This window comes from Gigantopelta aegis, chromosome 9 (genome assembly GCF_016097555.1).
Source record: "Gigantopelta aegis isolate Gae_Host chromosome 9, Gae_host_genome, whole genome shotgun sequence".
Lineage (NCBI taxonomy): Eukaryota > Metazoa > Mollusca > Gastropoda > Neomphalida > Peltospiridae > Gigantopelta > Gigantopelta aegis.
The window spans coordinates 66,358,103-66,375,613 of record NC_054707.1 but is presented as its reverse complement, the minus strand read 5'-3'; the positions used below and the strand labels follow the sequence as shown (position 1 = coordinate 66,375,613).

The following is a 17,511-nucleotide window of genomic DNA, read 5'->3' as shown; positions in this document are numbered from 1 at the left end:
ACATGTATATGTACATTTATGTTTACTATTCATTACAATAGAGGCATATAATGCAGCACATCTTTTGCAAATTGAATATAATAATTGAAAAACAAATTCTAATAATGGGGGGAGGGGGTGATGAAAATTCTTAACATTAAATTATTTGTCCTTGTTGATACAAATGGCATATGTGAGCAACATACACACATTTGGACAGTTATATTATTGCTCTCTCAGTCAGAAAGAAATGTATAACAAAAACACAGGATTTTTGCCTATCATGAATAAGCACAAAGACTGCCATTTTAATAAAACAATAATCCTATGGTTGACATAAAATACCTTTAGGATAACTGTTTTCTAGTAATAACAGGGCTTCTAGATTATGGTAGCCCTACTCCCATGGCTAGTGATATTCAATGTTGGGCTAGTAAATAACTACTATTGTCATGCCCGACGGCTAGTGCAAATGTTTGGTCAAATGTTGCAGTTGGGTCTATTTTGTAAATATGAATATCTTAACCCCACCCCAATCCCCAATGTTAATGTTTTTAAGCTTTCTCTCCCTCTTGAGGTGACATATCTGGTTATTATTTATATTTAGTAAAATTGTATTAAGTTAAAGTAAAGTAGGGCTAGTGAATTTTTAATCCTGGCTAGTAAATTTTTGAAATCACTAATCCCATGGCTAGTGGATTTAAAAAAATTTCTAGAAGCCCTGGTAATAAGCTGAGTGCCAAGTGTTTGTTTTGTTTTTCAGATGCCCTGGCTGGATGGAGGGTGGAAGTGGACAGTACTGGCGGCAGGGCTTTTCTTCATGTCCTTTGGGGGACATGGCTTTCTCTTCGTGCTGTATGCACTCATGTTCATTGGAGGGTGAGAACATTGTTTTGTTTTCACAGACCCGTGGATTTTTAACGGAAACAATTGTTTCCAGTACTGTGTCCATAAAATCACAGAACTAAAATGTCCTTTCCGACTATTCAATGAAAATAATATATATGAGAGAGAGAGAGAGAGAGAGAGAGAGAGAGAGAGAGAGAGAGAGAGAGAGAGAGAGAGAGAGAGAGAGAGAGAGAGAGAGAGAGAGAGAGAGAGAGAGAGATATTTGTCACGAGTATTTTTTAATATGGAAAATATCAACCGAGTCTATGTTAATCGTTATTTGTCAAGGCTCTGCCAAGACAAATACCAATTATCTAGATATTTTGCATATTGAAAAACACGAGTGGCGAATTCTATTTCTTCTATAACACTTCTAAAATAACATTTTAATAAAAAATTTAGAAAATCACAGTACTAAAGTCACACCATCGATAATATGACGTCATCACGATTAGCACAAATTAGTTTGATGTGACACATTTTAAACAAATCTTTGAAAACATTACGCTCAGATACACGGGTCTTGGCTTGTAAGCAAATGACCCATCCACTGAAATTTGCGTAGTGAATCACAAAGTAATACGGAATATTAGGTACATGTACTTAGTGTGTTAACCCGGTTAATAATGGAATGCAAATTTGCAAGTTCTCTTGATAATAATGTGTCATTGTGAATGGGTCATTTGTTTACCAGCCAACAAGAACTGTATACCTGAGTGTAGCGTTTCCATGAGTTTTAGTTAAAATATGTGACATCAATTTTGCTAATCGTGATGACGTCCTATTACCGATGGAGGCAAATTTAGTACTGTGATTTACTAAAACTCTAATTTAAATGTTATTTTAGAAGTGTTATAGGATAAATAGAATTCGCCTCGACAAATACTGATTAACACAGACTCGGTTGATATTTTCCATATTACAAAATACTTGTGACAAATTCTCTATGTATGCAAATTTACCAATACTATCACTGGCAATAATAATAATTTTTACAAATTAAATGCCAAAATTGACAACGAGAAAATGGTGATTGATGCCCAAACCACACAATGGATGCTTAATTACCAACAATAGACCTCACTAGCAGTCTTTCCTTTCCATCTCAAAGCATCGTTCAACTATTCGGATTAAACATTGACAACCAACTATGTTGAGATTAACACCAATATTAATTAAATATAAATTGAAGGGATACTTAAAATAGAGATGCTGAAAAAAAAGTTGTCCACTTTTACAGGCAAATTACAAATACCAGGCTTTGAATTGAGGAATTGGTTTAGGATTCTGCAGGAATTTTAACAATGATGTAATGTAGATATTTTGCATTTGTATCTCATAATCTTGACTTGACTTAAGTTTCCGACTCAATTTCTTAAATTCGTGGAAGCAGTGAAATCTACTATTAATTTTCAGCCTGAATAAACCTGGTATTTTAAAAAACATACCAATACAATGTATGTGAATAGGTATTAAATCTTAATAATATTAAAATTTGTTTTGTCCAAAAATAAATAAATACTATTTTACAAATATCCAAAATATGGTTACATGTAGGTATGATTTATGGCTGTGAAGTGTGTTGCAGCAATATCCAGCATAAAAACATAAATGTGTACTCTCAGCAATATTTTGGTAAACACATGAGAGAGAAAAAAAAAGATTGGGGGGTGGGGGAAGATAGCTTGATATTTGCAAAAATTTTTCAACTGAATTGTATAATGATGTACAATGTACATAAAAGCTACTGTAGGCCATGTAACAAATACTGTATGTTTGAGATAAAACAGTTGCTGAATAAACAGTGTGCAGAGGTGTGGTTAAACAGACATTCCTTTTCAAATAAAATAGTCAGATTCCTTAAAAAAAGAAAAAAGAGAAAAGTCTTTAAAAACGAAAATAGTGCATAAAACTCCGGCTAAATGAAATCATTTGATGCGTATTCATTACAGTATCCTGTCTGTGGGATGGTGCATATAAAAGATCCCTTGCTGCTAATCGAAAAGTAGTCCATGAAGTGGTGACAGCAGGTTTCCTCTCTCTATATCTGTGTGGTCCTTAACCATATGTCTGATGCCATATAACTGTAAATAAAATCTGTCTCCATCTCTTGGTCTCTCGGTCTGTCTGTCTGTCTGTCTGTCTGTCTGTCTGTCTGTCTGTCTGTCTCTCTCTCTCTCTCTCTCTCTCTCTCTCTCTCTCTCTCTCTCTCTCTCTCTCTCTCTCTCTCTCTCTCTCTCTGGTACCATATACTTTTTGCATTAACCATAAATGGGTTATTCAGATCTACATGTATGTTTTATTTTTAGAGGTCTGCACCTCTGCGTATAAATATAAATTTACTTTGAAATCTTGACTCGATCTCTAATAATCATAATGGGGCGGGACTTAGCCCAGTGGTAAAGTGCTTGCTTGATACGCGGTTGGTTTGGGATCGATCCCCGTCAGTGGGCACAGTGCACCATGACTGGTACATCAAAGGCTGTGGTATGTGCTAACCTGTCTATGGGATGGTGCATATAAAAGATCCCTTGTTGCTAATCGAAAAGAGTAGCCCATGAAGTGGTGACAGCAGGTTTCCTCCCTCAATATCTGTGTTGTCCTTAACCTTATGTCTGATGCCATTTAACCATAAATAAAATGTGTTGAGTGTGTCGTTAAATAAACCATTACCTTCCTATCTCTAATAATGTTACACACAGTATGCAGTTTGTTTGACAGTGTTTGTCATGGCATTAACATTTCCCACTGTTAGAGACTTGAGTCTACAGACATTGAATTTGGGGATTTATATTTGGATCCCACCAGCATCACAAACATGATGTAATATAACCAAACAACATATAATTGAAATGAGCATCCTTTAAGAATTCTATATCTTTGATTTTTTTTTTACATTAAATTAGTATTTTGGTGATCTACATGTATGTAATTTCATAAACTTGATTAATCAAATTAAACATTTAGCAGGGTTTCTGCCAGAGGGTAAAATAGGTTTGGTGCCATACCCAAATATTTTTGTAGATTTTTTCATTTTAAATTCACTTTTTGACAAAATGAATTACTTTTGTCATTATTGTATGATTTTCTTAACCCTAACACTAAATGACCCATTTCCCTTCCCCCCCCCCCCCCCCCCCCCCCCCCCCACCCCATACCCACTGTTGACTTGTGGTTGCATTCAATTCCATAGCACCATACCCAGAAATGTCTTTCTGGCAGAAACACTGTTAAGTGAAATTTGTCATTTAGGCAGATGGTCGTTTGAACCTTGATTACATACCCACTGTCAGTGTTAGACCCATGTTGTTTTTGTTTACAGTGGCTTTATGATCATGTACTCCAGTGGACAGAACACGTCTACACAGGGATTGACTGAGGAGGTAACTTCACTAGCGAGACCCATTCCAGGGATTACCAAGGTAAGACATGTTTTGGTAGAACTTCCATGTAGAAAAAGTCATTACAGGTACAAAATTAGCATGGCTAATGGCGACTAAGAATTTTAGAAAGGTAGTCCGTTGGGTGAGCATCGATTTTAGTGTCTGGTGAGTATGGTACTAGTTAAAAATGAAACACACTGATGCTGAATCAAATGTGACAAAACACACTGCGTTTATGTTGGCGTGAACTACAGATCTGGCAGCAGAAGTCGTTTTGACAGCGGCAACTTAATGAATAAAGATAAAATTCATATAAAAACATGAATTTATTAAGTTTTAAACCCATACCCTTTCATATAACATTTTATTGGGGATAAAAGTGCAGTGTAAATTAAGAAAAACATTCTTTACAAATTACCATCAAACTGCATAGGTTAACTCTTTTTTTTTGTGATACAAGTTTTAAGGCAATTGATGGAACATCCAAGGTAATCTGAATGATATAACTATCATACATGATCAGGGCCGAATCTGCACAAAGCAGTCGAATGGGTATTTGGCAAAATAGTGAATGATTCCATGGATCTCTTTCTAGGAGAACAACCACTCCAGAGGAAATAATTTTCTGGGAATTTCACCACAAAATTTATTCCATCCCTCTTGCATCGCCACAAAGAGGACTGCCACTCCCAGACTAGTTTACTAAAGCTCGCACAGTTCTATCTTTAGTCTGTTTGTACTGCATTATCTTTTACCCTGTATTAAAAATGAGAATTAAAATGTTTAATTTAATGGTACTTTGTACAGAACCATGTTTATTTATACTGGATTTGTTTTCCAATTTTTATTTTATTTATGTTGGTATGGGATTAAAACTTAGTAACATGTTTTTTATATGAATTTTTACTTATTCTTTATGAAGTTAAATGTCAATTCATCAGTTTTTCTTAACGCAAACGGTTATTATTCAACAGAAAGCACTTTAGTTTTAGTTTTAGCTGTGCAGTTAAATTCCAAATAATTAGAGGGCTAGTTGAATTTGAGATGGGCCAGTAACATTTTTTCTTCAACTGGCCCTGTGGCAGAACTTGTTTTTCATGTTAATTTTCAAACCTGAATGTCATTATGTTAAATGCATACCCTCAGTGACTTATTTCTCACTCCAGCCAATGTACCACGACTGGTACATCAGAGGCCGTGGTCTGTGCTATCCTGTCTATGGGATAGTGCATATAAAAGATCCCTTGCTGCTAATCGAAAAGAGTAGCCCATGAAGTGGTGACAGCGGGTTTTCTAGATCTCAATATCTTTGTGGTCCTTAACCATATGTCTGACGTCATATAACCGTAAATAAAATGTGTTGAGTGCATTGTTAAATAAAACATTTCCTTCTTTACCCCAGTGGCATTATGTAATACTAGTATATACATTGTCGAAAATCAGCTTATTATTATTATTTGTAATTTTACACAGACAAATCAAAGTAGACAGTTATATTTAGCACCTTTAAACAATATATGTAATCTGCAAGGTAAACAATAAAACTTAATTCAAAAGATACAGTAGTCAATGGAATTTGCTAGATGTTAGCTTATTGTCATGCATCTGTCTGAAATCACCAAAAAGATGGGTTGTTAGTATTCTGTTAGAAACACAAACACACACACAGACACACACAAACACATACAGGCACACACATACATACACATACATACATATACATACATACATAGATATTCATACATACATACACATACATACACATACATACATACATACACATACACACACACACACACACTACACACACACACACACACACATCACACAGACACACACACACAGACCAGACACACTCACACACATCACAGACATCAGAGACACACACACACACACACATTAGATTATGTACTCTATAGAGTATACAATTTTAAAATTTGCAGGTAAAAGCTAACATGGAGAATACAACGAAAATAAGGAATTTTGACAAGCGAATGACAGGAGCGAGTGTCATTGATGACGTGCTACAGGAGGTAGGTCAGCGCCCTCAATAGTTTAAGAAGTAGCAGGCTACAACAGTGATGATAGTGGGGGGTCTGGGGGCCCTCCCCTAGAAACATTTGAAAAATCGAACCTCTGAGATGCATTCTCATGGCCTCTGTTAGCGCAAATCAGTCACCATCCATTAAATGCAGCAACTGAAAAATTTTACTTGAAAAGTAGGCGGCGGCAAAAGCTGTTTCAGGCGGCGATTTGCCGCCGGAGACCGGGTACTTTTGAGGGCTCTGGTAGGTGTGACAAAATAATAAAATACTAACAACAGTCAAACAGAACTATCTATATTTAGTATATATTGGATTTCTTGCCCTGTCCTGATGCGTGTACCTTTAACTTGGATTTCTAACCATGTCCAGCTTAATATACCTTTAACACACAGCAGTTTCTGGTTAATGTAAAACAATCCAGGCCTTACATTCTTCATAGAAGTTTTGTCATAGAAGTTGAGCAGGGACCTATATAATTCACTACAAAAAGACTTGCAAAGAGGATGATGTTTTGTTGTTAGCAGAGCCTAAGAGACCTTTGTGAATTAGGTCCCTGGTCACCAAATTATTTCACAATTTGAATTTCACATACCTGTGTACATGTACTTCAGTATAAACTTGCTAATAATAATAGATCATTGTAAATTAGCATGTTTGCTTAGCCTTTCTGTTATTATATTGTATTTTGGCTAAGATAAACTGGATTTGATTTTGTTTTTCACACACATTTTAATGTGTTTGGGTTTTTTCTAATTAATTTAAACTGTATAGTGTATATTGATGAGCTAAGATCTGGGCATACACATTATAAATCTTTACAGTCTACATACAAATCTTTAATGATGTGATAAGCATACACTTCGACATTTAAGTCTTTGATTCTATTAGTCTTGAATCTAAACTGTAAAACGTTTTATAAGCACAGCAATATCACTTTTTAGATGTGTGTAAATTACAGTAAGGTCTGTGTTTTTGTTTTAATACCATATTTAGACTAGTTCTCAAACTTATTGCCTTGTGCCCGTAGTATTTGTATATACTTTGGATTGGTTTAAACATCCTAACAGCCATTGGCTAAAATCTTCCATTATGTTCTGGCTATCCTGTTTCTGGTCACATGATCTCTTCTTTAACTTCACCTTCAGTGTTCTGCTTTAATCTAAGCTTTTTCTTTCTCTGTATATGTTTAGTATATTTGAGTAATAAAATGTTTTCATCTATTTATTCACGGGTATATTTTACATCCTTAAGCATAATAAACTGAATATTATGTTAATATTTATATTTCAGGTTTTGCAATACACCATTAGAGATTATATTAAAACTTGGTACAGACAGATCAGCGAACATGATGGGTTTCTTCTTGATATTCATCATTTTGTGCAAAAGGTCGTCATAACCTTTTCCAGTAGGTGAGTATACACCTTAAATGTTGCAAAAATTGTGGGAAACTATTTTTAATATTTTAAATTTCAATTGGAAAATTGATGTAATTCATAATTTACAACATATTTCAGTGTCTAAAATAATAAAATTTTATTTTTAAATTAAAATATTCATTTCTTTTATTAGTAGTAAAAACAGCTAATTAGCCATAGACATACATAACAGTGATGTTTGCTGAACATGTTATGAATTGTTTTATCATTTAGGCTGGAAACTCAACTCAAACAAACAGCATTACATTAAAAGAAGAATTAAATGTATTGTAGTCCGATAATATTTCCTCATTATTTCATGCGTCCAGCAAGTCTTTTCTGCGGCATACATGTACAGTATTAAACACCATTTGATACAATGTATTAATTATTTTTTGTATTAATTTATTAAAGTATTTATGTATATTGTGTTTTTAGATCAAAAGAAATCGACTGGATGCCATATTTTACACAGAGACTTGTTGATGATTTTGCATCACACATTCGTCTCTTTAGAAGAGCTTCTGAAAAAATAGCAGCTTTACCCAAAGAAGGTTTTTATATAATTATTGTCTTTTTTATCAGTCGGTGAGTATATGTAATATAAAAGAAAATGATATCTGTTTGCTTTCCAGCATTCCATATTATTTGTCAATGTTGATTAATTGATTAAAAAAATATGTTCATATCCATAGTTGGCAGTGAATGACACTCAAACATTATTACACCATGACTGGTACATCGGCCGTGGTATGTGCTGTCCTGTATGGGATGGTGCATATAAAAGATCCCTTGCTGCCAGTCGAAAAGAGTAGTCCACGAAGTGGCGACAACGGGTTTCATCCTTCAGTATCTGTGTGGTCCTTAACCATATGTCTGACGCCATATAACCGTCAATAAAATGTGTTGAGTGCATCGTCAAATAAAACATTTCCTTCCTTCCTGAAACATTATTAATCGTCAGTATTACAATAATCTATTATTGTTAAGTTGTATTATCAGATATTACAAACTGATCTTAACTCTTGTTCAGATGGGCTTCAAAACAATAAATTCATTACCATAAGTATTTTTACTGAAATTAGTTTTCTATGTTTCTTTTGTGTGTTGGGATATATATAACAATATAATTATATTGCTTGCTTTCAGAACGGGAAAAGGCTGATATTGTCGAAACATTTTTTGATCTGGAAGTGGATATGGAAAACAACATGTGTCGGGATGAAATCTGCTTATCACCAGATGCTGAAAGACGTAAGCTTTCATGCAAATACTTAAACAGGGAACATTTTGTTAAGTATCGCAACACAATTCACTATGCAAGTTTCAAAGATCTCTACACAATTTTACTCTTAAATAATAATTGCTAATAAATTTTTAGTTGATTAGCAACTGGCTAAACAAATTAATTGGAAAGTAAAATATTCTCTGTGTTTATCATTTGAAAAGAGAGATGATGAAATATCACCTGCAAAAATATACTTAAATTTCTGTTGTCCGATCATCCATCAGTATGCGTTGTTATAACATATGTTAAGATCCTTCGTGGTATCCTGCGTAAATTTCACCCATAATGCACCTACGTACGAATTGCTACAATAACTCACAAATAATTGTGTTTTAACAGATTCTGAACATTTTGCAAATTTGTCAAATAATGATGTACAATATAGCTCATTTGTTTTTCAGAATATTTACAGGATCTGGTGGAAGTGATTTTGTTTCTGCTTTTACCAAAGGAGGATTTTTACAACAAACCATTTAGATATATTATTAGGGTACGTGCAGTCATGCTCTTGGGACAACCACTTGACATAATATCTCAAGCCATTTTATCTGTAGATAACGAAAGGGAGACCAAACAGAATCATATTATTTTAATATAAATATTAGAGGCTATATGGTAAACGTTAGTCTTAATTAGCTTTAAAACTATTGAATTTGTAATTTGTGACAGAAATATCTATGAGCTGCATATAACTAAACATTGATAGCCAATGTATTTTTTGTGTTGGGGTACCATTAAACATTCAGTCAATTGGTCGGGCAATCATTGTAATTGAACCTTATGCATGCAACAACTATTTCATACACAAAATTGAATTTCGAAGTACTCAGTGTGTGTGTGATCTTAGTAAGTATTAGTGTGTATAATTTCCACATCATTAATATAGGGTTTGTTTCGGTTTTTCGTAATGTATATAATGACTTATTTGGTGATATTGTTTACACTTCTTGTTTTGTTTTTCGTTTCAGGAAGTTGTTGTGAATGGTATATTTATGCCGACTATAGATTTACTGTCTGACCCAGATTATATTAATCAATATATTGCATGGATGGTAAGTCATTTAATCGTCAAATGTTGTATTTTATAATTCGGTTTGAAATTATGCTATTATATGATAGAAAAATATAAAGTTTCATCCTTCCTTTTCTTTTTTTATAGTTTGGAACCATTTGAAAAATATAGTCTATAAATATATTTGAAGGGGTTAGGTTAAAATTTTAATGACTTAATGATAGTTTATGATCAAGATAAAACTATGTTATAGAAGAAATCCACCACTCTGTTTCATATAAGCTGCTTTACGCTAGAAGTAGCTCATGTTGAAGGTTGGAAAGGTGCATATAAAATCCCTTGTTGTTTATTCGCTAGACTTGCCTGTGTAGAACAAGCCGGTTTTTTCTTTTTCTCTCTCGAAGAATCACCGAGATAACCATACACATGTAAGACACCAAATAGCTGTAGTTTACAATGTGCTGAGGTGTCATTAAACAAATATTCCTTTCTTTTACTGTTTTGCATCAGCATGTTTCCTCTCACTGTCTGAACTAAGTGTTGAAATAACCAAAACAGCAACAGTTTAAAATGAGCTAAGATGTTGTTAAACAAACATAACTTTTCTTTCCACTGTATTCGCCTGACTGTTTATATTTTGTGTTGTAAAGATGTATTAAAGGGACATTCCTGAGTTTGCTGCAATTTTTAAGATATTATCGACTAACAGAGACTTCATTCCCAGTCTGGAGCTGCATGCGGTAAGACGTGTTTGTTTCGCTTGTGCACACTGCACGTGCTTTCGTGTGCTCGACTTGGGGGTCCTTCATTTCGCTGTTTTTGTCAGCAAAATGAAGTTTTCTACTGGGATGTATGCGGCCAATGGAACTGATTGAATGCTGGAACGCTTCTCGTTTCGACAGCCTGCACCACCAGGATGGATTCTTTTTTAGCAAGATTCCTTGCCTCCACGTCATTTCTCCGTCTGACTGTCGACTTGTTTTTTTCGTGACTCGTATGACGGCCATTCTGCAGAACGCCACGGTTGTTCGCATTTAGTCTCTACATGTCCGAGCCTGTCCTAGCAGCACTGGAAGATTGACCGCCCCACTCTAAGAAGAAATAGGAAGCGGGGTCGGCCCCTACTACTCTTTTCCTAGACTTTACCTTGCTTTATAGTGATACCATCTCGTATCCTCCGGAGTCGGGCCCGTCCGCACCACTATACCAACCCATGATGACTGGACTATACCCTAGTCTGATACTCTCTCGTTCAGACGGATCTGGCTTCTCAAGATCTGTATTTCAGCACAGCACTAAACCTTCAACGTCTATCGACTGTCAATCTCAAGATCTGTATTTCAGCACAGCACTAAACCTTCAACGTCTATCGACTGTCAATCTAGGGGTTTTCTTGACGTCCCTTTAAGCTGTGCACCCAAACGACCTTAACGAGGCCACTCGCGTGGACGTATCGATCGGACTTTAAACTTTTAGATCTGCGTTCAAAATTTTATGTCGAAATTACTTTTTTTTCTTTTTTTTAATATTAAATAGTCCGATCCTCTCTTCTTTCTCTTATTTAATTTTGAACTGTTCTTCTAAAATGCTCAAAATTATGTAAATATTTGGCCTAGCAGTCAATTCTTTGTATTTTTGGCTTGTAACCTTTTTATTATTTTTTATTTATTCTATTAACTTTTTTACTAATTGCTATTTTCAAAATTCTGCCCATTTTCAACACACACCCCCCCCCCACACACACACACACACACACACACACACACACACACACACACACCCACCCACCCCCGAGTCAGGCCACCGATCTTATCAGAGGTCGGACTCGGGATGGGCGTGTTAAACTAGTTATTATCATCATCAACAGAGACTTTTTAACGATTGTAATTACATATCAAATTTGTTTTGCTGTATAAACTATTAGTGGCTGTATATTAAACGTGTTTCTGATCATTCTAATATTTGTATTAGATTAAATTTCATTTTGTTTCCTAAAATAAAAATATTTCGTACTTACAAAATTATTTGAAGACAAAATCCAGTTTGGGCTTGTTACAAATATTAAGATGACCAGAAACACATTGAATGTACAGACACTGATATTCTAAACAAGAAACTATATTTAATATGTAAGTTTAATCGTAGAAATGTTTTATTAGTTGCAAAAAATCTTAAAATGCAGCAAACTCGGGAATGTCCTTTAAAAGAAAGCTATTATTGTGTGTTTCAGTGTGAAAATTCATCTTTTACAAAAGAGACATTCCTGACTGTGATAAAAAGTAGTGATTGCCTCGACGAGCTGGACGCGGTACATGACATGGTGGAGCAGGAGATCACCAGGTGGCGGGCCAAAGATTCTGGAGGCACTGACGGTGTGTAGTCCTTGTATTAAATAGAATCTCCTATCTTTATACGCCGGTCTTTGACAGGTTGTATTATGCCTGTATTTACAACTGTCACAAATGAAAAGAATGATAATGGATGATAAAAAGAATACCCACCTCGTGTCTTGTGATATCATAATTTATCAGAACTCGTTGATAAAAGTATAAAAATCCTTGGCAAGCCTCGGATTTCATACTTTTATCAACTCGTGCTGATAAATTATGATATCACAAGACACTCGGGGAGTATCCTTTATATCTTGGGATGGTGGTGTGTCGCGTACCATAACTAGGTCACTCTGACCTACTTTTAATGCATTATTACACATGAAAGGAGATCCTTGTCTGGGCTATATTTTCCTTATCAATTCAAACCTTGCTTGCAAGTACAACTTGGGATGACGGTGTGTCGTGCATCATAACTAGGTCAGTGTGACCTACTTTTCATGCAAAGGAGATCCTTATCTGGGCCACATCTTCCTTATCAATCCATATAGGATCATACAACCTTTCATGCAAATACGAATTAGGATGGTGGTTTGTTGCGTACCATAACTAGGTTAATGAGACCTTCATTTGATGGGCGAATCATGTACCTCACCAGTACTTTTGTTTTTCTTCTCTTTGTCTTGCCTTAATGACGTCAAAAAGTGAGATGTAGGTAATACTTTGTGAACAGCAATAGCACCCATTTTTGTGTTTAGCTCCACCTTTGAGTTTTCATGTTATGGTATTTGTTTCACGCAGTAAACTTTCTAGCATAAAATGTTTCTGTATTGTCATGTTTGGTATACATCTTTCACCAAATCTGGAAGTGGTCAGTGCAGATTTTGAATTTAAACTCTCCTGTATAATACTTGTGGGGTTTTTTCCTTCTGTTTTATAATTGTTTTTCTTGTTAATTTCAGATGCTTTAATAAAACAGAATTTGAATAGTTTGCGCTTCTTGAAGGATACATGTGATGTTCGGAAGAAACGATTGCAGTATGGCCCACCCGAATTAGATCAAATAAATGAAGTAAGTATAGCCACTTTGGAGTTCATTAGGTGGATGTATTTCATTTGATTAATCAATGACTGTGATGACAGTTGAGGTGCTTGAACGTCACTGAAATGTAAGCACAAAATAAATTATAATCATAACTGGAATATTTCTTAATTAGTTTCCTCTGATTATATCGTATGTACATCAGACCAATTTCCAGTCATCTTTAAATCTAATTTGTTAAATTATAATTGTGCATTTTATGTGTCTTAATTTTGCTTTAGTGATTGATAGCTACGATTTTATTTCTATTTTAGGAACCAGATTTCCTGAAGTATCAGAACTTGTATGTTCTTACTCTAGATGACATCATTGGCAACAACATTGCTTTACAGACTTTCATAGGTTTGTTGGAAATACATGTCTTATGTATTAACTCGGGCACATACAAGATATATTAACTGTAAAATCAGGATAACAAATATCTGGTAAAATTAGAAGAACACTTCTCTTATGTGTAAAATCAGAAAAGTGGATATCTGTTAAAAGCAGGGAAACAAATCTTTCATGTAAAATGCATCTCTTATGTGTAAAAAAAAACCCCAAAAACATCTCTTACGTGTAAAATCAGGAAAAGAAATTCTTTCATTGTGTAATATTGGGTTTTCTTCTAATCTTGTATCTTCTTGGAGCATGGTTCCATTGGTGTAGATTATGTAGATTTATTGCTATTGGTAGTACTTAAATGAATTTAAAATTATCTTATTAAAAAAACCAAGACCATAGTGTAATAAACGTAAGATTTAGCTGTTTGACTTGGAATCTTAAAAATTACTTTTACGTTTAATATTTCAGAATTTCTTAATGAGAAGGGAGGCCAACAGTACTTATATTTCTACTTAAATGTTGAGGTAAGAGACTGTATATTTGTTCAATTGCTTATATTCTAGTTATTAACTATGAATATTCTAGTGTACAGTGTAGTGTTAAAGTTAAATCTATGACAGACAGAAATGTTTTAAAATTTATCATGGGGTTGAAAATGGCAATTGCCCATGACCACCCTTATCAGCTATAATTGTAGAAAAATATTTATCTTTCCAACATGAAAAGTTTGATACATTAATAGTTATATTCCAGTAATAGATAATGATTTTTTATTTTATTTGAGAGCTAGTTAAATTTAACTTGGGTCACTAACAATTTATTTTAACTAACTCTGTTGGCTACTATAATTTTAAAGTAAAGTTTAAAATACTGTCTAATCTGGCTCACACTGATGTTAATCTTCATCATCTTATCACCATCACTGATGTTAATCTTCATCATCTTGTCACCATCACTGATGTTAATCTTTCTCATCTTATCACCATCACTGATGTTAATCTTTCTCATCTTATCACCATCACTGATGTTAATCTTTCTCATCTTATCACCATCACTGATGTTAATCTTCATCATCTTATCACCATCACTGATGTTAATCTTCATCATCTTATCACCATCACTGATGTTAATCTTCATCATCTTGTCACCATCACTGATGTTAATCTTTCTCATCTTATCACCATCACTGATGTTAATCTTCATCATCTTATCACCATCACCGATGTTAATCTTTATCATCTTATCACCATCACTGATGTTAATCTTCATCATCTTATCACCATCACTGATGTTAATCTTTCTCATCTTATCACCATCACTGATGTTAATCTTCATCATCTTATCACCATCACTGATGTTAATCTTCATCATCTTGTCACCATCACTGATGTTAATCTTTCTCATCTTATCACCATCACTGATGTTAATCTTTCTCATCTTATCACCATCACTGATGTTAATCTTTCTCATCTTATCACCATCACTGATGTTAATCTTCATCATCTTATCACCATCACTGATGTTAATCTTCATCATCTTATCACCATCACTGATGTTAATCTTCATCATCTTGTCACCATCACTGATGTTAATCTTTCTCATCTTATCACCATCACTGATGTTAATCTTCATCATCTTATCACCATCACCGATGTTAATCTTTATCATCTTATCACCATCACTGATGTTAATCTTCATCATCTTATCACCATCACTGATGTTAATCTTTCTCATCTTATCACCATCACTGATGTTAATCTTCATCATCTTATCACCATCACTGATGTTAATCTTCATCATCTTATCACCATCACTGATGTTAATCTTTCTCATCTTATCACCATCACTGATGTTAATCTTCATCATCTTATCACCATCACTGATGTTAATCTTTCTCATCTTATCACCATCACTGATGTTAATCTTTCTCATCTTATCACCATCACTGATGTTAATCTTCATCATCTCATCACCATCACTGATGTTAATCTTCATCATCTTATCACCATCACCGGCGTCGTGGTTAGGCCATCGGTCTACAGGCTGGTAGGTACTGGGTTCGAATCCCAGTCGAGGCATGGGATTTTTAATCCAGATACCAACTCCAAACCCTGAGTGAGTGCTCCGCAAGGCTCAATGGGTAGGTGTAAACCACTTGCACCGATCTCTTGCTGCTAATCGGAAAGAGTAGCCCATGTAGTGGCGACAGCGGGTTTCCTCTCAAAATCTGTGTGGTCCTTAACCATATGACTGACGCTATATAACCGTAAATAAAATGTGTTGAGTGCGTCGTTAAATAAAACATTTCTTTCTTTCTTTCTTTCTTATCACCATCACTGATGTTAATCTTTCTCATCTTATCACCATTTGCCTATCATTCTCATTATCTTAAAATAAAATACAAATCTCCCACAATTTCAGTCTGGACCGTGTTCTGTCAGTTTCTTCTAATTTTGCCTTCTGAGCTATCCACACCATCACCTATCTGTCTCAAATTCCTCCAAGGGTGCAGTCTCTGTGTACGTCCCTGCACCACCTGGCATCCTTGTCCCCTGTCACTAATAAAGCTGGTCTGACCCATGGTACTTAACTAATAACCGTCGGTAGTAGGAGAGTATAGTAGGTGGTTACAAGTGCCTCTTAACAATTCCAGAAAAAACACCCTACAAAGTGGTCAGACTAAGCCCACAGCTAAAATGCTGATGATGGTAAATAGCTGGTAGCACCTGTCAGAGTTGGTGAGACAAGGCCCAGAATGTGGAGGTGGACAGCAATAGAAGATGAAAGATGGGAGGAGCTGACAGATTGGGAAGAAATAAGATGGAGTTCAAAGGAGTAAAAGGAAATTGGGCAGTGGGATAAAACAAAATCCCACCCAAACAACAATCACATGACAATGTGTTTTCGTTGCAGGGGGCTATTTCTTGTTCCAGCCAGTGCTCCACAACTGGTGTAACAAAGGCCATGGTATGTACTATCCTGTCTGTGGGATCATGCATATAAAAGATCTCCTGCTGCTAATCGAAACGAGTAGCCCATGAAGTGGCGACAGTGGATTTCCTCTTTCAGTATCTGTGTGGTCCTTAACCATATGTCCGACGTCATATAACCGTAAATAAAATGTGTTGAGTGCGTCGTTAAATAAAACATTTCCTTCCTTGCAGGGTTTCCGGGCAGCAGCCGAGCAGCAGATAAGTGAAGCTCACAGATTAAAGAATGACAGTCGCATTTCTATAGAACCTGACCTGGAGTCACTGCGCAGAGCTGCTACCATTATCTTTGACCAGTATCTGTCAGACAAGGTATTCAGTCTTTTTTCAGTGTGAGGTTTCTTCAAAATGGTAAAAAATCTTTACTTTTATAAAAAAAATCCCATTATAAAAATTTTGCATGAAAGAGTAAGTGGAAAAATATTTTGTTTAATTATTTTTCACAGAACTTGTTTACCTTAAAGTATGTATCTGCTTCAGCCAAAAGGAGGAAGTAACATATTTATTATTTATTAGAGATAAATTATATATGAAAGTGCTACTGATCATTAATGAAACGAGCAGTTTCATACATTTTGTCCAGTATTATCTAAAGGTTAGATGTATAAAATGTTACGGAAAAAATGTCCAGATAAATTAATGCAAACACATTTACCTTATCATTATTACAACTTCTGCCATGATCAAAGCTTACATAAAACAGTTTATTATTGAGATAATACAGCTTTTTTTATTATAAAATCTAAAATAAT

At 34.9% G+C, this 17,511-nt stretch overlaps 1 protein-coding gene across 3 annotated transcripts in view; it reads left to right on the top strand.

The window, feature by feature from the left end:
- The window catches only part of LOC121381881 (sorting nexin-13-like), a 51,093-nt gene that overhangs the window by 8,037 nt on the left and 25,545 nt on the right, over positions 1 to 17,511 (top strand). For all 3 annotated transcript variants that reach the window (XM_041511273.1, XM_041511272.1, XM_041511274.1), the window contains exons 2-14: positions 743 to 858; positions 4,190 to 4,289; positions 6,194 to 6,283; positions 7,586 to 7,707; positions 8,152 to 8,267; positions 8,863 to 8,967; positions 9,403 to 9,491; positions 9,970 to 10,053; positions 12,244 to 12,385; positions 13,306 to 13,415; positions 13,700 to 13,787; positions 14,238 to 14,293; positions 16,934 to 17,071. In XM_041511273.1, the coding sequence (XP_041367207.1) occupies positions 743 to 858; positions 4,190 to 4,289; positions 6,194 to 6,283; positions 7,586 to 7,707; positions 8,152 to 8,267; positions 8,863 to 8,967; positions 9,403 to 9,491; positions 9,970 to 10,053; positions 12,244 to 12,385; positions 13,306 to 13,415; positions 13,700 to 13,787; positions 14,238 to 14,293; positions 16,934 to 17,071 (1,356 nt within the window). The remainder of the gene's footprint in view (positions 1 to 742; positions 859 to 4,189; positions 4,290 to 6,193; positions 6,284 to 7,585; positions 7,708 to 8,151; positions 8,268 to 8,862; positions 8,968 to 9,402; positions 9,492 to 9,969; positions 10,054 to 12,243; positions 12,386 to 13,305; positions 13,416 to 13,699; positions 13,788 to 14,237; positions 14,294 to 16,933; positions 17,072 to 17,511) is intronic.